This window comes from Siniperca chuatsi, linkage group LG20 (genome assembly GCF_020085105.1).
Source record: "Siniperca chuatsi isolate FFG_IHB_CAS linkage group LG20, ASM2008510v1, whole genome shotgun sequence".
Lineage (NCBI taxonomy): Eukaryota > Metazoa > Chordata > Actinopteri > Centrarchiformes > Sinipercidae > Siniperca > Siniperca chuatsi.
The window spans coordinates 1,009,284-1,035,137 of record NC_058061.1 but is presented as its reverse complement, the minus strand read 5'-3'; the positions used below and the strand labels follow the sequence as shown (position 1 = coordinate 1,035,137).

The window sequence follows — 25,854 nt, the reverse complement described above, 5'->3', positions numbered from 1 at the left end:
AGTCAAGTCAAGTCGAATCAAATCAAGTTTCAAATCAAGTGTATTGTCACACACAGTCATACACAGTACAACGTCTAGTGAAACCCGTTCTCTGCATTTAACCCACCTTAAGCATTAGGAGAAGTGGGCAGCCACTGTGCAGCCGGGGACCAACTCTAAGTGCCTGAGCCGCCGTGCTGTGGCCTGTAGACCAGTTTTTCTGAAAACAAAGGTAGAATTATGTACTTATGAACGTAGTACTTGTAAAATAACGCAGACACAGTAGAGCCGCTGCTTCTTCAGATTTTGGTTTCTTTATTTTGGGAAGATTATGGATCATCAAAGCGGTTTCCTTATATGATATGAAAACCCTCCAGAATACCCACAATTCTTCTCATCACAGATTATTATTGATTCAGTGTCACATGTTTCTGTTTCCATGTCAATTATGGAGGCAAAGAGAATTCAAACTAACTCTATACAAATAGCGTCTGGATATTTTTCTTTTTCCTGGTATAAAAATAAGTTCTAAGTGCTTCACACACTTTAATACTGTCTCTGCTTCGGCATGTTCACAGCTCAGATGTCAGCGTGTGTCGTCAAATGTAAAACTCTCCAGAAACACTTAAAGAAACAAAAATCAAGTCGGACTGATGATCTGTGCGGCTTTTAACTCTGCGTTCGTTATTATTGGAAAAGAAGATGACGTCACTTTGTCCTACACAACTCACAGTCACAACTAGCTGAGAAGCGATTTGGAGTTGTTCTCATTGAAAGGCCAATACTGTCATTATGACATTTCTTTAAATGTTAAATTAAAGAAATTTAAAGTTAGATTTTTTTAATTTGGACTTTTAGTGGCTCGGATTGTTTTTTTTTTCTGCCAAATCCACAAGTGAATTCCTTTGTCTGATTTGTGACCATCGTTAAGAGACACAGACGTAAAAGCTTTAGTTGGGTGCCTTTAACCAAGATTTTAAGTTGCCTAGCCATAATTTATTAATTATGATTTCTACCAAGTCTTAACCACAGTTTAGTTGCCACTAGCAGATAATGCAGAAAGAGAGACTTTTTAAAACGTCGGCATTGGAAGAAAGAAAAGCTATGAGCATAATCTGAGGTTCTGCAGAATCGTCAAATACTGATGTTTGGCGATAGGGTTGAAAAATCCGGAGACGGGGCACATTTAAGAATCTTTCTTTTGTAGAAGTGGAACAAATGACACACGATGTGAACATGAAAATACTGAAACGTGGTAAAGAAATATCAAATAAAAGGGAAACTGCCACATGACAGTGAAGACCTGAAGCATTTTGACAAGCCGATGTTTCTATTCCGGTTCTGAGGTTCACATTCAGGTGTTTTCTTTCATATGCTGAGCATCAATGTAGCAGAACAGCAGTATTACAGGTAGTCGTGATGAAGCTTTTCAAAAAGCTTTTCAAATGAGCTTTCATCTTTTTGTTAACGTAACACACATCAGATGTGAGGACCGAAAGAATAAAGTGAAAACATTTAGTCCAAGCATTGGTCTCATATGTTAATATGGATGAGGGAGAAAAAGTTTAGGACACAATGTTCATTTGGATTCCTTTCAGATGTATGCAATCTAAAAACTACAAAACATATTAAACTAAAACATCCAGAATGCCTCAGCGACCACAACAGGGTTTCCATTTTAAAATCCCAGACTCTGTCCACATGTCAGGTGTATCTTCAGGTTGTTTTCTGTTGTATTGTGACAAACAATACAGCTGAAATTGTCAAAAGAAGACAACACTGCAAAACAAAATTTTGCAGTTGAATGATATTCAAAAGAACTACAAATCCCAGTTATCTTAGAGATAATAACGCAGAGTTACAAAACAGGATAAAATAAAATCTATTTAGCCAATTCGGTCTCTGAATATTGTAAACATACTGCTAGGAAAATGCAAACAAACTAAAAACTGAAAAAAAACATATTAACTGATCAAAAAATTAATTCATACCTACAGCCAATCATAAGCCAGCTACTAAACCGATCACGAAATAATCACAGATATATGCACATACACATAATTCAGATCAAACAAAGGTAGAAGAGCAGAGGCAGATAATCTGAAAAAAGAAAAAGATGTGACAGGTGAGGAATTTGTTTCAGGGCGAGTGACGAGCCTGAAACGTTTTCCAGCAGCGGTTTTCAAAATGTGTCGAGACGAAAGTCCACAGTGGTTTTGTCTTGATGTAAAAACTACAGGCAGTTGGACAGCAGCCAGCGTAAAGGTGCATTCACACTATTCTGCTTTTGTTTTTGTAGAAATAACTCTCACAAAGTTCACACTGCGATCAACAACGAGCTCATTCATTCCCACTTTTTTTTTTTTTTTTACCGTAATCAACCAGCCACTCATAAACTGAAAACTTTTTAAACGGATTTAAAATGTAAAACACACACTTGAAAAAAAAAAAAAAAGCAGTTTAGTGTGAATGCGTCCTCAGCTGTTCCTCTTCGGAAACCGCTGTTCTAGAAAACGCCGTAGCCGTCGGTGTGGCGCGTCGCCACAGCAAAGGCTGGGTAGCCCTCGTAGGTGGTGTAGGCGGTCAGGTCCTGACCCAGAGACACGGCCTGCTTCAGCTGGGAGGCGACCGCAGACGACGCCGGGCTCGCCAGAGTGTAACCTAGTGAGAGACGAGACAACAACTCACAAGCTTTATCAACGAGTCTTTCACTTTAGTTACTTTAGTTTGTAATTATATATGTTAGTTGGTCATTGATGAGTAATTAGTGTGGGATTAGTGTTTTTTATTGTGTTGTGTATTTCAATAAATGCTCACGACCTGGAAATCCTGCAGTAATTACGTTTTTTGGCAGAAAAACTCCACAACAAGCTGATAGACACAGTTTTTCTCGTATTTCTGCATGCGGTCTGAGCGTCAGCTGTTAATGGATTGTTGAGTGAAGAGTTAGTTGGCTTTGGGTACGGACCTTCACATACCTGGGAAGGCTACTGAGGCCACAGCGGCAGCAGTAGCACAGCTGGCGTCGGCGGCGCCCTCTGTCTGCAGACCAAGCGTCTGCAGGGTGTGCTCGGCCGCGTGGACTTTAGCTTCTTCTACAGCCGCACACAGCTTAGCAGGCGTGAAGGGATGGCTGCAGAGAGAGAAATCTAATGTAGCTGGATAATACATAATCATTTTATTGCTTGAGCAAGAGTTTTGTGCATGTAAAGTTTAAATAAGGGCTTACAGGCCAAAGTAGGGTCTATGGTTGAAATAATTTTCACAATATTGTTATGGATATTTTCTGCTGGTATGACTAACGTATGGAAAATCATCATATGTGTAAGCCAAAAATTTCAACAGCAGTTTAGTGACTGGTGAAACTGACCTGCACACTGACAACAGACCACATAATGGTTGACTAGTCCACTAAGAGACAGTAACCACTACTTGATACTTTGAACACCAGTTGACTAGTTTATTATTATTATTATTATAATTATCAGTAGTAGTAGTAGTAGTAGTAGGACGGTGTAGTCCCTCATTCGTCCAGGAGTGTTTTATCGTAGAAAAGGTTTCAGTCGTAGTCATCTGGACATTGTTTTCAGATTCAAGACGTTTCGGCTCCCATCCGGAAGTCATTCTCAATTGTGAAGAAATGGAATGGGAACTCAGAAATTTAAGCTACTCTGTGTTACATAAGCCCCGCCCTCAGGAAGGAATCTACCTGAGTATCTGTTGATTAGCTAGTTTCACTGAAACTGATATTCACCTCACTGTCTTCAAATGTGTGGTTTGTAGCTTTTAGATGCAAATGCGAGGTGAAGATTCTAAGTAGAGAGAAGAGTTGGTTTGAACAGGGTGTCAAGGAAGCCATTTTTGTGAAAAACGAAAACCCCTCTTTGAACAGAAATGGTGGTCTGAGATTCAATCTGCCCAAAGTTTACCACAGTGTATTAGCACCTTGGTCACGCCAATCATATGCTAATCAGGTACTTAACAGTGATGAGGGAGGTGCAGCCAGAAAACAAAAGGCCTGATTACTGATTACTGGGCCATCATGGAAACAATTAGGTCAGTTTCAGGTGAAACTAGCTAATCAACAGATACTCAGGTAGACTCCTTCCTGAGGGCAGGGCTTATGTAACACAGAGTAGCTTAAATTTCTGAGTTCCCATTCCATTTTTTCACAATTGAGAATGACTTCCGGATGGGAGCCAAAACGTCTTGATTCTGAAAACAGTGTCCAGATGACTACGACTGAAACCTTTTCTACAGTAGTAGTAGCAGTTCATAGTATTATAAGTAGCAGTAAGAGTAGGAGTAATAGTGGGAGCCATATTAGACGTAGTAGCAGTAGCAGTAGTAGTAGCAGTAGTAGTAGGATTAGATGCAGTAGTATTAATGGGAGTAGTGGTTGTCATAGATTTAGTAACCGTAGATATTGCTGCACTAGGAGGAGAAGCAGTAGTAGAATAGCAGAATAATTATTATTAGTAGTAGTAGCAGTAGTAGCAGTAGCAGTAGAGTAGGAGGAGCAAGAGTAGCAGTTGTAGTAGTAGCAGTATTCTTACACATTGGGGTACTGTGTAGCCAAAGCTGGTATGGTGATCTTGTAGAGAAAGAGTTGTCTCTGGTCTGGACTGATGGCAGAGTGGAGCTGATAGACGGGCTGACCCCAGTTATTCTTTTGACACAACTCCTCCAGAACCTGACAGACAGACATACATACAGACAGACAGACTTGTATCCGTGATCTCATTCTTTCGGTCATTACCCAAAGCTCAGGCCATAGGTGAGGGTTGGATCATAGATCAACCAGTAAACCTCTTCACCATGGCAATCCGGTACAGCGACACTGCACCGATCCTCAAAGGACGGGTTCCAGTAGTCGGTTCCATTTTGGATCCAGTTCCAGGTTGGTAACATACCCGGATTTGTTAAGCTCTCCAGCCAACGAATCCCTAATCGAATCTTTCATTCAACACCTCTCTTAGATCGTCTCTTTTGCCTTTTTCTGACACTACAGGTATTTGCAAAAAATAAACCTGGTGACTTTTTCAAACACGTGCTAACCCAGTGAGCCCACAGTTGTTAGCAAGACCAACTGACTGACTGACTGAACATGGCGTTTCAAAGTGTGGACACTTCATCAAAGTCAATGAAACAACTGCCAGATTTATGTTGCAGGAGGGTTCCTGATAAATCCCTTACTTAAATATTTATCTACCCTCCCACTAAACCATCTACCTAAAAAGATCTGATAAGGTATTCAGAAGAATTCAGATGCAATAATATGCAATTAAACCCCATCCCTATCCACCTGTCTGTCTTGTGACGCCCCTCCTACTGTCTAGAAGGCTGGCCTTGTAAAGCTTTGCAGGCAATTGGCGGACAATGAGGGGTCATCAGCTCATCTTGTTCACCTGGGCCTTCCAGGATAAAAAGCTGGCACATGTGCTTAGTCCTGCCCTTCTTTCTTCAGCAGACGTCCACCCTGCATCCTCATTTTCTTTTTGCACCTTCAACACCTCCATAGCACCGAACCCACACATCCACGCGTTGCTTTCATTGCTGATGTTGCTCATTTCCACACCCTGCTGTCTGTTTGTGTTACCTTGTTTCAATAAATTACATTTGTAAATATAACTCATGGGTGGACTCCCTCCTTGTCACATTCCCTGAGCCAGTTTGTGGCAATCTCATGCTCCATCTTACCCTCACTGATGAACCATACCCCGAGATACTTGAACTCCTCTATTTGGGGCAGTGACACACTCCCAACCTGAAGTGAGTAAACTACCAATTTTCTGCAGAGTACCATGGCGTCAGACTCGGACTTTCATCACTGCCACTTCACACTCGGCTGCAAACATCGCAGTGTGCACTGGAGGGCACAGTCAGATGACCTCAGCAGCACCACTTCATATGCAAAAAGCAGAGATGCAATCCTGAGGCCACCATGCCGGACACTCTCTACACCTCTGCTGCGCCTTGAGATTCTGTCCATGATATCACAAACAGAATTGGTGACAAGGCACCACCCTGGCAGAGCCCAACGCCTACTGAGAATGTGCTTGACTTCCTGACGAGAATGTGAACACTGCTCTGCCTCTGGTTATACAAGCGAATGGCTCATAGTGATCACCCTGGTACCCCATAGTTCCTCCCAGAAGATACCCTAGAGGACATGGTCATAGGCCCTCTATGGGCAAACTCTCCTGACCCTTTCAGTGTCCTTCATTCCGTCCTGGTCATTGATCAATGGACTGCGGTCCTAGATCTCACCAAGTAATTTAGTGAGTGCAGTGTTATTACCGATAGAAATGGTGGACAAAACTGCAAAAATAATACCTAAGTTGTAATCAGCCAGTATTACCATTCAAAGGTTTCGTGGTTCTCAGGTGTGTTCTATTACCTGTGGTGCAGGTTTGATGGCAGCGGCCTTCAGGCTCATGGCAGCAGGGTTCATGGGGGTCAGCTCCATACCCGGCAGCAGGTCATACAGCTTCTCCTCGGCCTGCTTGTCCACCTTCAGGCCATAGGAGGCACCACCACTGCTGCCTCGGCCCATGGCTCCGACCCCGGCAGCGTAGGCCAGGTAGCCCCGCCCACCCAGCCCCCGCACCCCGGCAGCCCCTACAGGTACAGTCATGTAAATTTCTACAGGAGACCGAAAAGGCAGTGAAATCAATCAAATCACCGGAAATCAACCGGGAAGAAGAATCAGACAGTCAGACAAATTATCAGAGTGAATATGGTGGTAGCCATGGTAACGGAACTCCATCTTACATCTACCCAGTGTTAGCATTACAGCGGTAGTCATGGTAACAGTACATCTATCCGGCATCTTAAATTCACTGAGGATTATTTCTCTGGATGATTCATTTTCCAGTTGTTCATTTTTTTTGCACCACCTTTACACCATTCTTACAAGATTTTGTATTCGATTAACAACAACGTTTCACTTTTGATTCAGTGGATCATATCTGATTCCTGGTTAACAACAATATTCAGGCATTAAATAACAGTAAATAACAGCAAATAACAGTCTTTATAATTGGGAGATTTTGATTTGAAACAGTTCAGCTGGACCTTTAAACCACTATAAGCAGGTCATGAAAATCATATTATTGGTGAACTGACAGTTTCATAAGCCCAACCCCTCTTAGTTACTGTCGCCATCTACCTGTCAACCTTTCAGTTCTCGCACGCCACATATACAGTTTACAATAATAACGGTGGCAGATTTACCATCGAAATTCATAGTAATTTTTTAAAGAAGAGGGCTGTTGTTTGGCGATTGTAACACTGTCTTGAGTAATGTTGGCCAGGGTTACTGGAGTGTTGAGCCAATAAAGATCAGGACAGAGAAACTAACGTTAGCTTAACCCCACAAAGTATGAAATGCTCCTTGGCTTTGGAAGTCATGATCTAGGTTACTAGTGTAGGTAGTAGACAAGTTAGCGGACATGATAACATTAGCAGCGGACATTAGAGCAGATAAACATACATTTTAAATCGTTCCTTACACTTTTGCTCTTCTGTTTTTTGGTTTTGGAAACTCTTTGTATAACGAGTATCTCTCTGACTACGTTTGCTAAGCTGTGATCGGACAGTCAGTGTTTGGGTGACGGGTTTAGCGAACGGTCAGTTCACCAACAGAAATCTATTTGATCATAGAAACATTCATGCTGTCCTGTGAAAACCCTCTACCTCGAACCGTGTTGCTTTTCTTTTTATTTGAATTGAAAATGTAATATCTGTCAAACACAATGTTTTGGACATTTGGGGTTTTCAATTGACAGCAGCAGTTTACTTAAAAATTCTAAACACGATAACGTTAAATATTATTGAAGAACAGCTGCAAGGGGAGCTCAGACTCACACAGAAGCTTTGATTTCAAGCTTTTAGTTCAAAAGACTGACTTTGCTTTTTTTATGATAATAAGATCTCTATGATAGAAATAAATTTTATAATCTGAGACCTTAAAAAAATAATCAATTAGAGCACAGCTCACAGACCAGTGGTCCCCAAACGTGAGGTCTGCAGTTGGACCCCCGTTACCCCACAGAGAAGAAACGGACTGATAGACGTTGACTAACGTTTTTTTAACTTGAGGCATTCTGGGTGCTTTTCTGAAACCCTTGAAGCATAAATTTTTTTCTGTTTGTGAATGTGAGCTCACCTTGTAACACTATTTTTAACATCCAGCCAGTGGAGAAGGTTCATTCTTCTTCTGCTGGAGATTAGGGGGTAAGCAAAGTGCATCCATCCTCACCTCTAACAGACGGCGTTCTGATCAGACCTCGACCTCCCACTTGAGCTTTGGCCGGCGGGAAGCGGAACTGACCTGGTATGGCAGTGTAGGCTTGGGGAGCATAAAACACGGGCGGACCAAGGTACGCTGCTGAGGGGTCGTACACCTGGAGGAGGCAGAGGAGGAGGGGAGAAATGAGTGCTTACTTTTTATCTTTGATATAAATTATTCTAAAAAGGAAAATGTTTTGATTTGGAGCATGAATCAGAAAATATCGAGGTCAATCAGGTCCAAGTGAAATATCTCAACATCTAATTGACGGATTGGTACATTTTGTGCAGACATTGATGGTCCCCAGAGGATGAATCCTACTGACTTTGGTGATCTTCTGACAGTTACTCTAGCGCCATCGTGAGGTTCACATTTGTGGCCTTTAGTGAAATATCTCAATTATTGGAAATGTGGTTCCTCATTCATGTTCCCCTCAGGATGAACTGTAACTTTGGTGATTCTCTGACTTTTCATCTAGCGCCATCATCAGGTATTTTGTCATGTGTTGGACACATTAAAATGTTGATCTGATGATAGCACTGCTAGCATGGCTAAAACAACACCAAACTCTCATTGTTTTATAGTCCTTAAAATGCAACACAAATAGCTTTAAAGTGGTGATATTATGCTCATTTTCAGGTTCATAATTTTATTTTGCGGTTGTACCAGAACAGGTTTACATGGTATAATTTTCAAAAAACACCATATTTTTGCTCATACTGTACATTGCTGGTGCACCTCTTCTCTTGAACGCTCCGTTTTAGCCACCGAGTGAGGCATCTCACTTCTGTTCCATCTTTGTTGGGTGTTGCACATGTGCAGTACCGAAGTAAGGACTACTTGCCAATCAAAAGCAGAGTAGGGCGGGTCCTGACGAGCAAAGTAGTGTGATCCAAAACAAAGCCGCTTCAGCCAGTAACTATGGCTTCGGTTCAGCCGTACATGTTCCAACAACCCGAACCAGCTTCACATCGTAGACTGGAGCGAGACGCTTCAGAGTGGTAAGTTACTCATTTGTAACTAATTTATCTTTCATACGTAACGTTTTAACTGAGCACTGTCTCTGCATCACAGTAACAACTTTATTGACTGCCTGGAGGGTATCTAACGGTACTTTAATTTCATCTTTAGGTGTACTCGTCGAAACTGCTTGATTCCTGCATTATGACGCGTGTGACATAGTGACGTAGATACGTTACTGAAGTAAAAGCTGGTCTACAGTAGAGCTGTTTTCAGGACTCGCATGAACCTGGTGTCAGAGTTCGTGGTGTGTTTGGTGTCGTACCTGTCCCAGAGTGTAGGCAGCGTAGTCGGTCTGCAGCAGAGGTCCTCCCCGCCCTCCAGTCCCTCTGGTGTAACGGACGTAACTGTCCTTGTCGACAGGCTTGGCCAGAGTCACCTCGATGGGAGACCCATCCACCACCTGGAGGGAGGAGAACAAAAAACACACACATACAGAGTTTTCCAATTCTATATTTGTACTGTAGGCACATGCCATCAGCGGTGGAAGAAGTATTCAGATCCTTTAATTCAGTAAAAGTACTAACACACTGCCACACTGTGAAAATACTCCACTACAAGTAAAAGTCCTGCTTTCAAAACCTTACATTGCTACAATGGCTATTTTTTTTTTTTTCATCTGATCTTGTTTTGTTCAGCACTTTGGGCTGCGTCTTTGCATGAAAGGTGCTATATTATTAAAAGCAACACATCGTATTCTATAAGATCATTCTGTGAGAACCACGTATCTCTAAGCTGTCAAACATTTTCTTATGCTCATGAAATGATAATGTCAGAGTGTCTGTCGTCCTTTTGTGATCACAGGAAAATCAAACTTATATTGATCACAAAAACCAAAAACAGGAGGAATGAATGAACGGTGAATCTCTTTGGCCTTGTAGCTGCTGACCTTTCCGTTGAGGGCGTTCATGGCGTTGATGGCGTCTTCTCTCTGGGTGAAATGGACGAAGGCGTAGTCTCTGATCTTCTTCACTCGCTCCACTGCACCTGTAACACAACAAACTCTTTTGTAAACTCAAGTTTTGATCTTTATTCAGCCTTCTGGAGCTACAAAGTTCAGACCATCCTGTTAATATTTTTATCCCATTTTAGTTTAGTTTAGTGTATTTATTTGCAGCATAAAACCAGAAAATACAATTAAAACAAATAAAAGAAGCCGCAGACTCAATTCAAAAGAAAAAAGTAAAAAAACACTGAACTAATAAACACAAGATGATTTAGCAAAATACAAATCAGCAGAAAATAATCACGTGAAAAGAAAAAAACAGATAAACGTAAAGAATAGAGTTAATTGGACATCATGAATGAAATGTGTTGCCAATTTTTTTTTTTAAATGTTCAGCGAGCTCTTGATAACGTTTATATCTGTACATGATGAAATATGATGATATACATATGACACATTGATCAAACTTCGTAGTTTGCTGATAATTCCCAGTGACTTCGTAGTTTTGTTGCAAACAAAATCATTGTTTTTTCCAAATTAAATTTCTCATCAACTAAAATGCCTAAAATTACATTTCTGTTCATCTACTGACACATTAGCATAATCAGACCTCCTGCACGTGCTGCAAATATAATGACAGGCGACTTTTTAATGTTAATTGAGAGCTTATTAAATTGAAACCATCTTGCAACTCTTGTTTTATGTAAATCTGTATGTGATAAAATCATATTGGTATCATCACTAAAAAAAATGGGAAAAGAAAATTTACAATAGCAGTAATATATCATGAAATTCCCCCCTCCCCCCTCTGGGTAGGTCAGACCACAACCTGGTTTACCTTAAACCCTGCTATGTGCCTCTGATTAAAAGGCAGCCTGCGACCACAAGGACAGTGAGGAGATAGTCAGAGGAGGCCTATGAGATACTTTAGGGATGTTTTAAGGTGACAAACTGGGATGCACTCTGTGAGCCTCATGGAGAGGACATTGATGGGCTCACTGAGTGCATCACTGGCTACATTAACTTCTGTGTGGACTGCAATGTCCAGACTAAGATGGTCCATTGTTATCCTAATAACAAACCGTGGGTAACAAAGGACATCAAGGACATCCTGAATGCCAAGAGGAGGGCCTTTACTGATGGTAATAGGGAGGAGGTGAGGGCAATCCAGGTTGACCTGAAGGTGAAAATCAGGGAGGCCAAGGAGAAGTACAGGAGGAAGCTGGAGCGGAAACTCCAGCAGAACAACATGAGAGAGGTCTGGAGCGGCATGAAGACCATCACTGGCTTCAGACCAACTGGCATCAGAGGAGTTAAAGGCAGCTTGGACAGGGCCAACGAACTTAATCTGTTCTTTAACAGATTCGACACACCGGTTCCTGCTCATCCCCCCTCTAACTCAGCTGCTGTCGGCCCTCAAGCTCCGCTGAGTCCACTGCTCCCCCCTCCCCATCAGGCTAACGGCCCTCATCAGACTAATGACTCCCCACCTCCCCCACCTGTAACCTCTGCTGTGTGCCTGACTGCTGACCAGGTGAGAGGACAGCTGATGAAACTCCACTCAAACAAGGCTGCAGGCCCCGATGGCGTTAGCCCCGGGGTGCTGAAAGCCTGTGCCCCCCAGCTATGTGGAGTCCTTCAACATGTCTTCAACCTGAGCCTATGTCTCCAAAGGGTCCCTGTTCTGTGGAAGACATCTTGCCTCGTTCCTGTGCCGAAGACGCCACGTCCCAGTGGCTCCAAGGACTACAGACCAGTGGCACTGACCTCCCACATAATGAAGACCCTTGAGAGACTAGTGCTGGAACAGCTGCGGCCCATGGTCAGACCCCTCCTGGACCTCCTTCAGTTCACCTACCAGCCCCGACTGGGAGTTGAGGACGCCATCATCTTCCTGCTGAACCGCATCCACACCCACCTGGACAAGCCGGCAAGCACGGTGAGGATCATGTTTTTTGACTTCTCCAGTGCTTTCAACACCATCCGGCCAACCCTGCTGGGTGAGAAGCTGGCAGCAATGCAGGTGGATGCCCCCCTTGTGTCCTGGATTGTGGACTACCTGACTGGCAGACCACAGCATGTGCGCCTGCAGCACTATGTGTCGGACAGCGTGGTCAGCAACACTGGGGCCCCTCAGGGGACTGTCCTCTCTCCCTTCCTCTTCACCATCTACACCACGGACTTCAGCTACCACACAGAGTCCTGCCACCTTCAGAAGTTTTCTGATGACTCTGCTGTGGTGGGATGTATTAGTGGTGGTGAGGAGTCTGAGTACAGGGCTGTGGTGGGGAACTTTGTCTCATGGTGTGAGCAGAACCATCTGCAGCTCACTGCGACAAAGTCTAAGGAGCTGGTTGTGGATCTACGGAGGGCCAAGGCACCAGTGACTCCGGTTTCCATCCAGGGGGTCAGTGTGGACATTGTGGAAGATTACAAGTGCCTGGGAGTACACTTGGATAATAAACTGGACTGGACCAAGAACACGCAAGCTGTTTACAGGAAGGGCCAGAGCCGCCTCTATTTTCTGAGGAGGCTGAGGTCCTTCAACACCTGCCGGACAATGCTGAGGATGTTTTATGAGTCTGTGGTGTCCAGTGCTATCCTGTATGCTGTTGCATGCTGGGGCAGCAGGCTGAGGGTAGCGGACGCCAACAGACTCAACAAACTGATCTGTAAGGCCAGTGACATTGTGGGGCTGGACTCTCTGGCGGTGGTTTCAGAGAGGAGGATGCTGGCCAAACTACACACCATCTTGGACAGTGTCTCCCACCCACTCCATGACGTGCTGGTCAAACAAAGGAGTACCTTCAGCGGAAGACTCATCCCTCCACAATGCACCACAGAGCGCCACAGGAAGTCATTCCTGCCTGTGACCATCAAACTCTTTAACTCCTCCCTCTAAGTGTCAGTCTGTATGACCCTAAGTCACTAAACTGGACATTTACCATTACATCTCTGCCATACTTGAACAATTGTGCAATATTCTGTGTACTACTCCCGTGCAATATTTAGTGTTCCTATGTTAGTTTTTCCTATTTGATATTGATATTATATACCTCCATTACTGCTGTGCAATATCTTAATAATCTCAATAAGCTACACTTAACTCGACAGTACTTGCACCACTACTTATTACTTATATTATTATATTGTATTATTATACTGTATTATCAACATCAACCGGTAAACCCACTTGGTACCTCACACTTATTTTATCTTATACTTATACCCACCTGGTACTTAATTTATTTTCTGACCCGTTTTATAGTGTATTGTATTATATTTTTTGCTAGTACTTTCTCCTGTGTGCACTGACGTAAAGGCGAGCTGCTGTAACAAAGAGTTTCCCTTCAGGGATCAATAAAGTATTTCTGATTCTGAAATAGCAGAAATAATAAGGTTCCTAAAAAAGATCCCTGTGGTCCACACGTTATATGAACTGTGTCTGAAGCCCAAACATTTGTTACATACTGATCTCTTTTTAACCACACGTTTCTCTTTACTTTACATCCCTTTAAAATCACCTTGCAGAGATTTGAAACTTGCTGCAGATCAATAATGCATCACGTTAAGTCCCTGTTGGTGCATTCAAGGACACTCCGACATCTGAGAGTTGACTGCTGGATTGTGTTGTAGTACCTGGTCTGAGGCTGTTAAACTCCTTCTCGATGGTCTCCTCGGTGGTCTGCAGCATCAGGTTCCTGACGTACAGTATCTTGACGGTTGCCATGGTATCCTCGTCCACCTCCACCTCAGGCTCCGCCCAGTCCACAGCGATGGCATGACCCCACAGCTGAATACGACCTGAGACAACAGGTAGGTAGGTTTCATTCTGTTGTTTATCGTCTGTAAAGTCTTTGTTAGTATTTATACCTTTAGGAAAACCTCCTCCTGTCTTATGTTGCCTTCATGTCTCACTAGAAATAATAAGAAATGGGAAACTAATGAGCAGACATTAGCTCACAGTACAGAATATCCACAGTTCGGTATGAACCTCAATTTTGGGGCCCATGGTTCGGAACATTTTCGGTGTGGCATATTTGTCACGTATATTGAAAATGTAAACATTAAACTGTGGCCATAAATCTTAGTGTGAAAATTACTGCACTCAAACGTTGGTATTTCGTCAATTAGAAATAGAAGAAATAAATATTGTCCTTCAAGACAAGTGCAGCATATTGGTAACATACTGAGCCATACATACAGTGGCTAACCCAGCTAGCATTGTTTAGCTAACAGACAAAAGTTGACCCTTTCTGTGGATTTATGTTCCACACATGCTCAGACATAAAGTGTAGTACTTGGAACAAATGAATGCACTATTACACTTCTAGCTGTAGTCTCCATCTGAAAACAGGGTTTTTAACCAATGACTCAGCATCTACAGTTCATTCTGTCTAGCTTCACTGTTGCACATTCAGTGTTACACAATTGAACTTCCTGTGTATCTTGGAAGCAATAAAACTGTTTCTATATCTTATCACTGAGGCTTTCAGCTTCAGCCTCAAGGGGAAGCAGCACTTCTTTATCAGACAGTTTAACAACTAAACTAAATGTTTTCTACACAGTAAAATGTGATGGACTGTTTAGAGCTTCAGGTAACAACCAGACTGAAACCAGCAGGAGGTCTGGATATGTTTATGGTTATTTCTGATAGCTGTGATCACTCCCATCATATAGAGTTTATCTTATCGTCACACCCATCCGATCTCTTCTTCCATTGGACACTGACCCAGTGACACTGGCTGTGATTGGCTGGTGATAATGCGGCCAATAAAAGGAGACGTTGACCTTTTTTATTATGTTGTGTTTACTTTTATGAGGTGTTTGACACTCTAAGCGGTAATGTTGGTACTTTGGTAGCTTTAAAATAACTTGTTAGCAATACATTACAGCTGCATGTGTTTAGTGCATCCCAGCACCACAGGAAGTCTTGAGTGTACTTCCTCTGACTTTCCATCTATCGCCATCATCAGGTCAACAACTGCAACCTGCAGAACTAATGACATTTTCATCAGCCTCAGCTGGGTGGTGAACATGGCTAAATATTACCTGCTAAATATCAGCTTTTTAGCATTGTCACTTTGAGCATGTTATAACACAGATGTTAGCATTTAGCACAAAGCACCGCTGTGCCTACATACGTCCTCACAGAGCTGCTAGCATGGCTGCAGACTCTTGTGTTGTTAATACAATAATATATTATCATAATCACAATAATGTGCGGCTATTGTTTTTGTTCTGGGTTTTATTTCCTAACAACAAAGCTTGTGAGTGCAATGCTTTTTAGCAGACGAGTATCACTTCTCAGAGCATCCTTGAATGCACCAACAAGGAGAGTTTTCCAAATAGTCCCTGCTGTCAACTGTATTATTACAATTTGACAAAAAAATAAAGTTGAATATTTAATGTTCGGTGTCTACCTGGCAGTAGTTTGCGGCGGGCCATGGCGGCTGCTCGGTGGCTGTCGTACTCAACGAAGGCAAAGCCTCGGTTCTTGGATTTATCAGCAGCGCTGGGGTACACGATGACGTCCACAACTCCATCAGTGACCTTCCTCATCTCAGAAAGGATCTCCTCGCGCTTCTTGGTTTTGGGAATCCCGCCCACAAACAGACGGCAGTTGTCGACACTGGCACAAACTCCGAGGAGGCGGCCATTCCTGCAGGACGGAAGAGAAGCACAGCGATGAGAGGAAATTAAAATCAAATCAAAGAAGATAAATTCTAATTGAATGTTATAGTTGCTAAGGTGTTGCTAAGTGGTGGATAATACATTGCAAGATGTCGGATAAATTTAATGAATATTTCATTTATTCTGCTCAGCTCTTTGTCAGGTTGGAGGTACAGGTTGGTAACACTGAAAACTGTAGAGTTTCTGCTTTCCCATGCTTTCAGCCATCTTTGACTTGGCGATATTTTAGCCTTAATACTTGCAAATTATGAAAGGTAAACCTAATAAGATTTGATTCTAAAGGATTCTGTTTCTATGAAAATTCAATAAAGCGCCATTGGATCCCATCAATAAAATGTGGTTGCCTGGTGGTTGGGAAGGTTGGTAGGGTGATTCTAGATGGGTGTTAGGTGGTTTGTAGTGCTGATGTGTTTCTCTGCGACTGCTTTATGATTACTTAGTGTTCAGGTTTGTTGCTAGGGTGTTGCTATGTGGTCATGAGGTTGTTCTAGGTGGTAGCTTGATTATTAGGTGGTTTTGCGGTTGCTATGTGATTGGTAGGGCATTGCTTGGTGGTTGCTAGGATGTTCTGCATTGCTACAGTGTTGCTACTTGCAACAGCTCATTAGCATTTCTTTGGGACAGATGTGACTTCAAGAAGGCTGTTTAACAGATGATTGACATGTCTGTCGTTCTGATATCAACATGAAGGGTTTTTGAATGAATGCAGCACTCGCCAGGCTGTCGAGGAGTTTAATGATAATGCAAATAAAGGTTGGTTGCAGCCCCGGTGACGCCTCTTGTGAATATTGTATCCAGAGTTTTGTGTTGTTGTTGTTGTGTTGTCTGGGACGTCTGAAAGCTAAAATAAAGAAACCCTGACCTGATCTCATAGTTGTTGAGCTGCTTCATGGCTGCTTTGGCCTCCTGTTTGGTGTTGAAGGTGACAAAGGCATAACCTCTGTTGTTCCCATTAAAGTCCATCATCATCCTCACCTCGTAGATTTTACCAAACTGGAGACAGGAAGAGAGAAATGCAAACAGATGTGAGAATAGCTTGTGGGAACAAGATATTATACTGTAGTAAAAACACTCTCTCCCTCTCTCACCTTCTCACACAGTGGAACCAGTTCGTCTTCAAACAGATCTCTCGGTAATTTCCCCACAAAGATCTCGCTGCCTCTCTCTGGCGGCGGGCCGTCCCAGCCGGGCGGTGGGCCACCGTACCGCCGCTGACCATTCTCCTGAAACACACACCCAAAAATAAAAAATAACTACAGTAAAAAATATACAGTAATGATTCTAAAAATATGTACCAAAGTCCATTTCCATCTAAGAATCAAGGGTCATAAAGTAAAACCAGTAACCTGTTCTTTAGTTAACTAAACCAACATCTGTACATTGAAAACCACCAGTTAGTATAACTTTATTTTGCAATTTGTTTATGGATATTCAACACATAACATACAGTATGCTGTGTTTGAAGATCAATTTTGTTTGTTAAAATGCACTTTGAAACCTTCATGCGTTTTGAAGGACAGTGGGGAAAAAAGACATCACAGCTTCTAAAAACGTGGTTGTATTTCAGAAAGAACCAGTCTGACATTTAGTGAAATCATCTTCTCTGTCTTGTCCAGATGTTTCAGATGGATATCAGTTTCAGAGAAAGGTCCAGGTGTTTAGCTTAACTCAGAAGCAGTTTCCTACCTGCTGCAGTTGGTATCCTGTGCGTTGCATGAGCGCCCGCAGTGCCGCCTCCTTCTGCGTCCCCTCCAGTCCGTCCCCACTTGCTTTCTGATTGGATTCCATTGGGTGTGATTGACAGCAATATGTAAATCAGGGAAATTAGGGGTGCTCACTGGAAAACAACAGAAAACAACAACAACATAGCTTTAAATCAGAGTTTCTCAACCTTTGTGGTCCCTTGATATTCAGAGTTGTGCGAGTTTCTTAAAGTTACATTCTGATATGAAGATTTAGAGCTGGCATGAATACAGACAACACAGGCAGTCAGCTGACGCTTCCTGTAGATGGACATTTACACAGAACAACATATCTGACCATAACAAGCAGATTGTCGTGAAATGTCCTCATCATGTTTCTGCTCCCCAGAGGATGAACTCTTTAAAATGATGCACTGCAGTCGCTCGGGGATGCTGGCAGGATTTACACTGTTAGTGTTGTTAAAGTGCAATTAAACACCAGCCATTAAGACACTCATATAAACTGTATGTTTATGAGGAATTCAGTGGTATAAATCTTGACTCTGTCCCATTTGATGATATACAGATGATTTGAAGTAGTCTGACCTACAGTAAGTGGGCACAACATTTTAGTTGATTTTCATTTGCATGAAGAAGACAGACTGAAAGGCATAAAAAATACCTGGGACAGAAACATACAGTATCACAACTCCTATAATATCTAGTTAAAGCCATCTTTATGTTCTCGATGTCTCACTTTTCAAAACGGTCCTTATTTTCCAAGAATGTTGTGACTACATCTGTATATCTCTGTGCTCTTGATGACGGAGCAAAGGTGGCCTAAAGGTTAGAGAGGAAGCCTTCTGATTGGTCATCAGTTCAGACCCTGGACCAGCAGGATAATTCTCCCTCGTTGCATGTGATCAAGGCCCTTCATCCCTGACTCAGCGTCCAACAGGTCAGACTGTATATTTCTTAAGGAATTCCTGTGCCAAGTTAACTTTTACAGAGGAGCAACAGAAAGCAAACATCACAAACTGGCACGGGATGTGCAGGGCCAGGACCGGAAGGGCTCCGCAGCGGGGGAACAAAACCGCTCAGATCACTGGTACCAACCTACTGAGCATCAGTGATATCGGTGGGTTGAGGTGTCTGCACAGAGCCCAAAGGATACTAAAGGACAGTTAAACCCCCGCCACAGCCTGTTCACCCTGCTGCCATCTGGCCGTACCACCAGACTACATCCTCCGCACTCCACCATAATTAAATGACATGGGACTTCCTGTCATGCTTGTTTTGCACATTTAATATATGTATATAAGTAACTGTATATATTGTTTGGATTTTTATTCTATTCTAATTTTAAATATTTGTATTTACTGTATGTTCTGAGTGTGTAGCGTGAAGGGGGCTCCAACTTTCATTTCATTGTGCAGCCCTGTGTTGTAGAAGGACAATTAAAATGTACCTTGAACCTTGAACCTTGAACTGGGCAGCTTCCAGTCTTTAATGATAGTAACTGTGTGACTGAGGAGCAGGATGTTCCTGACAAACACTACGTTGCTCTAAGTTTTCTTCCTGTCAAATAAAGGTAAAAACAAAATGTCCTGTGGCGTCCTCACTGTGACTGTGTGTCCTCACAGAGCTGCTGATCCTCCGGCCAGTTTTCCTGCTCTGAACTACAGATACGAGTCGTGTTTAGATGTGAGCAGCAGAGAGGTCAAGGTCTGTTCAGTAATCATTGACAGACTCTGGACAGGCTGCAGCCTGACTGTCCGTCTCACTGCGTGACTGAGTGAAAACATACAAGGCTTCCTGGGAATTATGGGAACCGAATTTCTTAAACACACACACATTTTTCTACTTACTATAAATTTGTGACATGAAACCTTCCCTATCCTGTAAATCTAACCTCAATCTAAACCCAAAAACTGTCAAACCAAGCCTCAGCCCTCAGACAACACTTTGAAGAAGTGAGGAACGTCCTCACTGTCCAAAAACGTCCTCACCTTCTAAAATGTCCTCGCTCTCTGAAAATGAGATGACCTGATGAAGGTCATAAACAATAAACATCCTCTGTGTCTCTGTTGGTTCAAGTTTCAATAAGCTTTATTTACATGAACATGTGTCAGCCAGCAAAAGCAATCACATGACGTAATGTAAAGACAACATGATAATAGTCAGTAAACTTATTAATGCTCTCATTTTTTCAGTAATGTATCCAGATATTTATGACTTTAATAAACTATATAAAGACTTTGGTCGATGCTGTGTGGTTTACTTACTGGTGAAGATGTTTAGATGATTTATTTGAAGCCCTGAAGGTGTCAGGAGTAAATTATTTTAAATTAGTGTGCACTGATTGGTAATTAGTATTCATGAAATAATACATTTCATTTTCATTTGGTTGTTTTTCCAACCGGGGAAGCAGCCGTCAGTGAACGCAGCAGCACACCTGTTTGAATCATTGAACAAATAAAGAGATGTGGACGGAGTATCAGAAGTCTGGAGCCAGGTTGTTTTACAGTCATGAGAACACACACTCCGCCCCACACACACCGTCCTGCTGCCCCAAACACTCACTACAGCACCACATGTGGATTCATCCGCCGCTGGAAATAGTCCCCAACAGATGCTCTGTTTCCTCCTGTTGGTCTGATAGAAACTACAGCGAGCAGCTGTTTGAGGAAACTACTGAGCCTTTTTAAACATCAAACTATAGATCTGTGTTTTTAAAGATCTTCAGCAGGAACCAATGGGCTCGCAGCTGAGAGCCACAGACAGGAAGTCAGACGGCACTGAGAGACGGACCGACGTGTTGCTGGTTTGAGTCTGACCGTGATGTTAAGAAAAATTTAGAATAACACCAGACTGATCCTTTAAACTGCTGGTTGAAATAAAAACTGCAGCTGCTTTCGTACTGACAGGAAGAGAAAGAGACTGTTTGTGTCTCCAACCCTCATCAACACACACACACACACACACACACACACACTTATAATCAAACACACACTTATAAACAAACACACAGCTAAGTGGCTACTTGAAGCTAACCCTTTGAACCTTAAAGAAAGGTTGATATAATCAGTTTAATGCTAAACAGCCTGCTGCTGCATCTTTACTGCATCTATTAGCATGTTGATCACACACACACACACACACTTCCTTTCTTTCTGTTAAATTTCAAAGAGAAACTCAGCAGTGAAAATGAGAGATGAGCACTTCACATCAGAGAGAGAGGTCAAAGATCATGAGATGATGATGATGATGATGATGATGATGACAGCTTGTTTTCATAACAGCTACAAACACACACCGTCTCTTTGCAACGTTTGTTTCTGCCGAATTCAGACTTTTTAGATTTTATTTTCTCTTCCTTCCTTTTATATCTGTGGCGCCCCTGAAAATGTGTTCAAACTCACAGAACTTTTATTTGAAAGTTTCCAAAGATCCCAAATCTGTCGGGCTGAGTTTTGGGCAAATGTGTGTACAATGATCAGTGGTGGCAGAAGTACTCAGACCCTTTAACTTAGTAAAAGTAGAAATACCACGGCCCAAAAACACTCTGTTACAAGTAAAAGTCCTGAATCTAAAATGTTACTAAAGTCAAAGTACAGAAGTTTTATCAGCAAAATGTACTTAAAGTATCAAAGTAAAAGCCCTCATTCTGCAGACTGGCTCCTTTCAGTGTTATATTACTACAGAATATTATATTATTGGGTTTTTATCACTAATGAAAACATGTCAGAACATTTTAACGTTGTAGTTCGTCAAAGTGGAGCCAGTTTCAGATACTTTGTGTGCTTCTGTGTAGATTAGTAGTGAAGTACTGCATCGTATCATCTGTTTTTCAACGTAAAAAGTAACTGAAGCTGTCAGATAAATGTAGCGCAGTAAAAAGTATATATATTATTATATATATATATATATACATTATATTATATATTTCCTCTGAGATGTAGAGTAGAAGTAGAAAGTAGCAGAAAATGGAAATAAAGTAAAGTACAAGTATGTCAAAATTGTACTGAAGTACAGGACTTCAGTAAATGTGCTTTGCAGCTATAAAAACATTATAAACTAATAGTTTAAAAGGTTAATGAAAGTATTTAAAATGTTTTCACTCGAACAGATGAAGGAGAGACGGTTTAAAGGTGAACTGGTTCAGGTGACCTGAGAGTCTGCTGGTGGACAAACACGCAGCTGAAATCCACCAATCAATACAGCTGACAGAGGGGCGTTTAACACACACACACACACACACACACACACACACACACACACACACAGAGTTTGGTCAGTCCGACAGTGAAGCTGTTGTGGCCTCCAACTAAAGATTGTTTTCATTGTTAATGAATCTATCAGCTATTCTTTTGATTAATCAACAATTGTCCTCCCAAAAACAGAACAAAACACATGTTTAGTTCAAAGTGACTCTTTCACCTGTTTATTCAGTTGGACCGACAGACGATTTCATCAATTTTGAGATTTACTCAGAACTACGAGAAAGGAAGTCAAAATTTTCAGTCAGAATAAATTACGAGATATTAAAGGTACTATTAATAACATTGATAGCTAGCTTTAGGTAACCCTTTTTTCCCCGTCATTTAATAATTATAGGGCCCCTATAATGCAACACTTACCGTCAAATGACACTATAAGACATTAGGTACATATTTACATTTTAATCCAATCAAAGAGTCCAGTACATAGTAGGGATGTTATTAAAACCCACAGCGCTCGACATCAGACAGACAGCTACAGTAAAAGTTGACGTTAGCTAGCGTTACCTAGTGTTAGCGCAGTGTTGACCTGACATCAGTCGAAGTGTTTTCTTGCTGAAAACAAATCTCATAGTGGATTATAAAAAACAGCTGAGCGCCACACAGCAACAACAGGGAGAAAGTCAGTATTTTCAGATTTTGATATTAACGTGAGTAACGTTACCGTAGCTGTTGAGCTCAGCGCAGCTGGCTACATGGCTAGCTAGCCACAAGTACCTCAGCACAGTGTCTGATAGCAGGGCTAACGTTAGACTGCTATATGAGCCGACACCCTCAGTAACGGTCACGTTTTGGGCCTAAACACTATAACGAGCAGATTACAGTACTTCTGAACTTTAATTTACCTTCGACATGACACATTGGTAATATATTGGGATCCCACGTCCGCTCCGTCCTTAAAGAAGAGTGACCGTCTTTTCATAAGCGAACCAGTCCGCCACCGGCCTGGACGGACCAGTGACTGGTCAGTCAACTTGCCCTGCTTAAGCTTGTACTGGCCCCGGGCCATCGGTTATGTTGGACCCTGGCCCGCTTCTAAATCCCCTCTGATACGCATCTTCGTTATAACGTTACAATGTTCGAGGGAACGATAACGTAACTGGAAATCAACATTATGAAATAGTCAGTTAAAATTTGGACAAACTATCACAATTTTGACTTAGTTATTTAAAAATGTACATAGTATTTCATAATTTCAACATAGACAGTTAAACATTTTCGTTTGTTATGTGAAGTCGGATCACTTATGAAGCTACAACATCTTCTTCTTCTGTCCTTAGATCCTCGATTTGTTTACGGAAACCAAATAAATAAAATAAAATAAAACTCTAATGAAGAATCCTTCTTTCAGGACGGACAGACATGCAACAGAAATTCGACATTATGTTATTTCATTTTACTATTTATGTTTTGTTTTTTTTGGCGGCGTGAATGAGCTTCCATAGAAACAGACAAGCCAGAGTTTTTACTGACAAATGACTGAAATGATTGATCAGTTATCTAAAGTGTCATTGATGATTAATGCAATATATTCATCTTAAACTAATCACATGTATTTCAATATCATCCTGTCTCTTTATCCAATCAGCTGTGACGTTAGCCCCGCCCCCACACCGCCATGATTGCCAGCTGTGAGTTTCATTCCCACAGAATGATCTCCTACGATTCCCAGGATGCATTTCAACAAATCTGCCTTTTCAGCCACTTTCAGCTTCCGCTCTCTCACATTAATCTCAGGCGTTCAGTCGGTTAATAATTCATCCTCTGTCTCTGAGTTTAGTCTCTTTAACACAAACACACAGCAGCGGACTGTCTGTTGACTGAACTGTTAGCATGCTAACACGCTAAACTAACACTATGGTCACCACCATGGTGAGCTCTTAGTTACCTGAAACATCACTACGTTATTAGTTGTGTTAATGTTCTGTAATCAGCTCTCGTATCTGACAACTTCACAATTCTAATAAAATGCATTTTTCCAGGTGAACCTAAACTCTACATGTTTATATAATCCATCGTAAATCTTGAATGTAACTATTCGCATCAAACAAATCTCCGGTTTCAAACAGTCTGGTTATTGTGAAAAAGAAAATGTGCAAAGCATCCATATTTCAAGCTAAAAGAGACTTTAAGAGGCTGATAAATGGAAGACAAAAACAGTTTTTGAGTGATACTAGTTTCCTTTACGTGTCTCTGATAAGTGGATCAGAGAGCTGCAGCTGATCCAGAGTCCGCGCTAAGACCAGGAGAGACCACATCGGTCCAGTTCTCAGATCTTTCGCTTCCTGTGTGTCAAAGTAAATACTCCTGTTGGTTTATGAAGCACTAAATGGTTTATTTCTGATGTGCTGCTCCGTTATGAAGCATCCAGACCTCTCGGATGGTCTGGGATCAGGTCTGCATACTGTCCCCAGAGTCCAACCTAAACCTGGAGAGCCAACATTCAGTTTTTATGCTCCACATATCTGAAACAAACTGCCAGAAAACTGCAGGTCTGCTTCGATTCTCAGATCCTGAAAGGTTCAGTGTGTAACAGTTAGGACGCCGAAATGAATTATAATATTTAGAAGTATGTTTTCATCAGTGTTTAATCACCTGAAAATAAGAAGCGTTGTGTTTTCGTCACCTTAGAATCAGCCGTTTATATCTACAGAGGGAGCGGGTCCCCTTCCACGGAGGCCGCCATGTTGCACCGCCATGTTTCTACAGTAGCCCAGAACGGACAAACCCAACACCGGCTCTAGAGAGGGCCGTTATCGAGTTTCGCTTCACCGTAGTTTCTCCTGCACGCTGGGAAGGGGAGGGCGAGGCGAGCGGTGCTCACATGGTTACAAACTGCTAGATGCCACTAAATCCTCCACACTGGACCTTTAAATCAGGACTTTTCTGTTTTCTGCATTTTATTTAGTTAAAAGTGAGACGTCAGTCACATCTTGCACTGAACTGTAATTTTTATCACTTTGAGTTTCCTTGTTGTTGAAAGCTGCTGCACGAGTAAACTGGCCTTCAGGATGTAAGATTTAGGACGTTTGGCATTAGGTCATTTAAAGTAAACTAAAAATAAACAAGTAAAATAAAGGGGCAGTCCAGACTGGAAGCAGGCGGAAACTGCTAACCTAGCTCCATTAAAAACAACTCCTGCGAGCTAACAGGCCGGTCAGCAGTCCGCCCTGTTGTCAGCTGGTTATAAACTGCTTTCTTGCTTTTTGGTCATTTTATTTCAAACCTTTTAAAACTCACAGAAAACCAACCGAAATATAAAATCATATGAAATATGTGCTTAATTATCAAAAATACAAACTTTAAGTACATTTCGAATGAATGGAGGATGTTTACTTGTAATGCAGTATTTTACACTGTGCTGTTACTTTTCTTGCTTCTAATCTAAGAACTTCTCTCAGTACCTCTGAGTACCAAACAGCATTAAAGCCATGCATTCCTGGTTATTATTATTATTATTATTATTAAGGCAAATAAATTGATAAATAGCTTTCATGCTTTTTTGTATTTAACCCCTTAAACCTCATAGAAACCCTTTGAAATATTAATGTACTTAAAGTCTTTATTTTTGATACTTAGAGCACATTTTACTGCTTTTGCTGCAGTAACGTTATGAATGCAGGACTTTCACTTGTAATGGAGTATTTCTTTAATGCGGTAAAGTATCTGAATACTTCTCCCACCATAGTTAATATTATATTCTAGGTGTTATTTTTAATAGTTTGTTTGTCTTTTTGTCAGTTTTACAACAAACAGCGGTGGAGCGACACTAACTTAACGCTCTCTCTCCATTGTAACATGTTAATCCTGCTCGGCCTGTTTGCTCAGTTAGCCATGTCAAGCCTTTCTACTGTTCATCAGACACCAGCGAAGAAGAGCGGTCGAACGACACTTACTTTACACGCTCTCTCTCTCTCTCTCTCTCTCTCTCTGTTTGTGGCTTTAAAAGAAATAAAATTC

General features: G+C 41.8%; 2 protein-coding genes across 4 annotated transcripts in view; one reads left to right on the top strand and one right to left on the bottom strand.

The window, feature by feature from the left end:
• LOC122867428 (microfibril-associated glycoprotein 4-like) overlaps positions 1-25,854 on the top strand; it is a 439,962-nt gene that overhangs the window by 179,839 nt on the left and 234,269 nt on the right. The window lies entirely within an intron of this gene.
• a1cf (apobec1 complementation factor) overlaps positions 275-25,854 on the bottom strand; it is a 25,774-nt gene continuing 194 nt past the window's right edge. Inside the window, exons 2-13 of one of the 3 annotated variants that reach the window (XM_044178190.1) lie at positions 17,619-17,769; positions 17,021-17,155; positions 16,795-16,925; positions 15,662-15,900; positions 13,878-14,042; positions 10,182-10,279; positions 9,558-9,695; positions 8,243-8,387; positions 6,380-6,624; positions 4,536-4,672; positions 2,958-3,112; positions 275-2,640 (exon numbers count right to left, since the gene is read on the bottom strand). In XM_044178190.1, the coding sequence (XP_044034125.1) occupies positions 2,486-2,640; positions 2,958-3,112; positions 4,536-4,672; positions 6,380-6,624; positions 8,243-8,387; positions 9,558-9,695; positions 10,182-10,279; positions 13,878-14,042; positions 15,662-15,900; positions 16,795-16,925; positions 17,021-17,155; positions 17,619-17,720 (1,845 nt within the window). In that variant the 5' untranslated portion in view covers positions 17,721-17,769 and the 3' untranslated portion in view covers positions 275-2,485. Of the gene's footprint in view, positions 2,641-2,947; positions 3,113-4,535; positions 4,673-6,379; positions 6,625-8,242; positions 8,388-9,557; positions 9,696-10,181; positions 10,280-13,877; positions 14,043-15,661; positions 15,901-16,794; positions 16,926-17,020; positions 17,156-17,618; positions 17,770-25,854 lie in introns of all 3 variants that reach the window. The other 2 variants (XM_044178191.1, XM_044178193.1) reach the window with 2 other exon arrangements.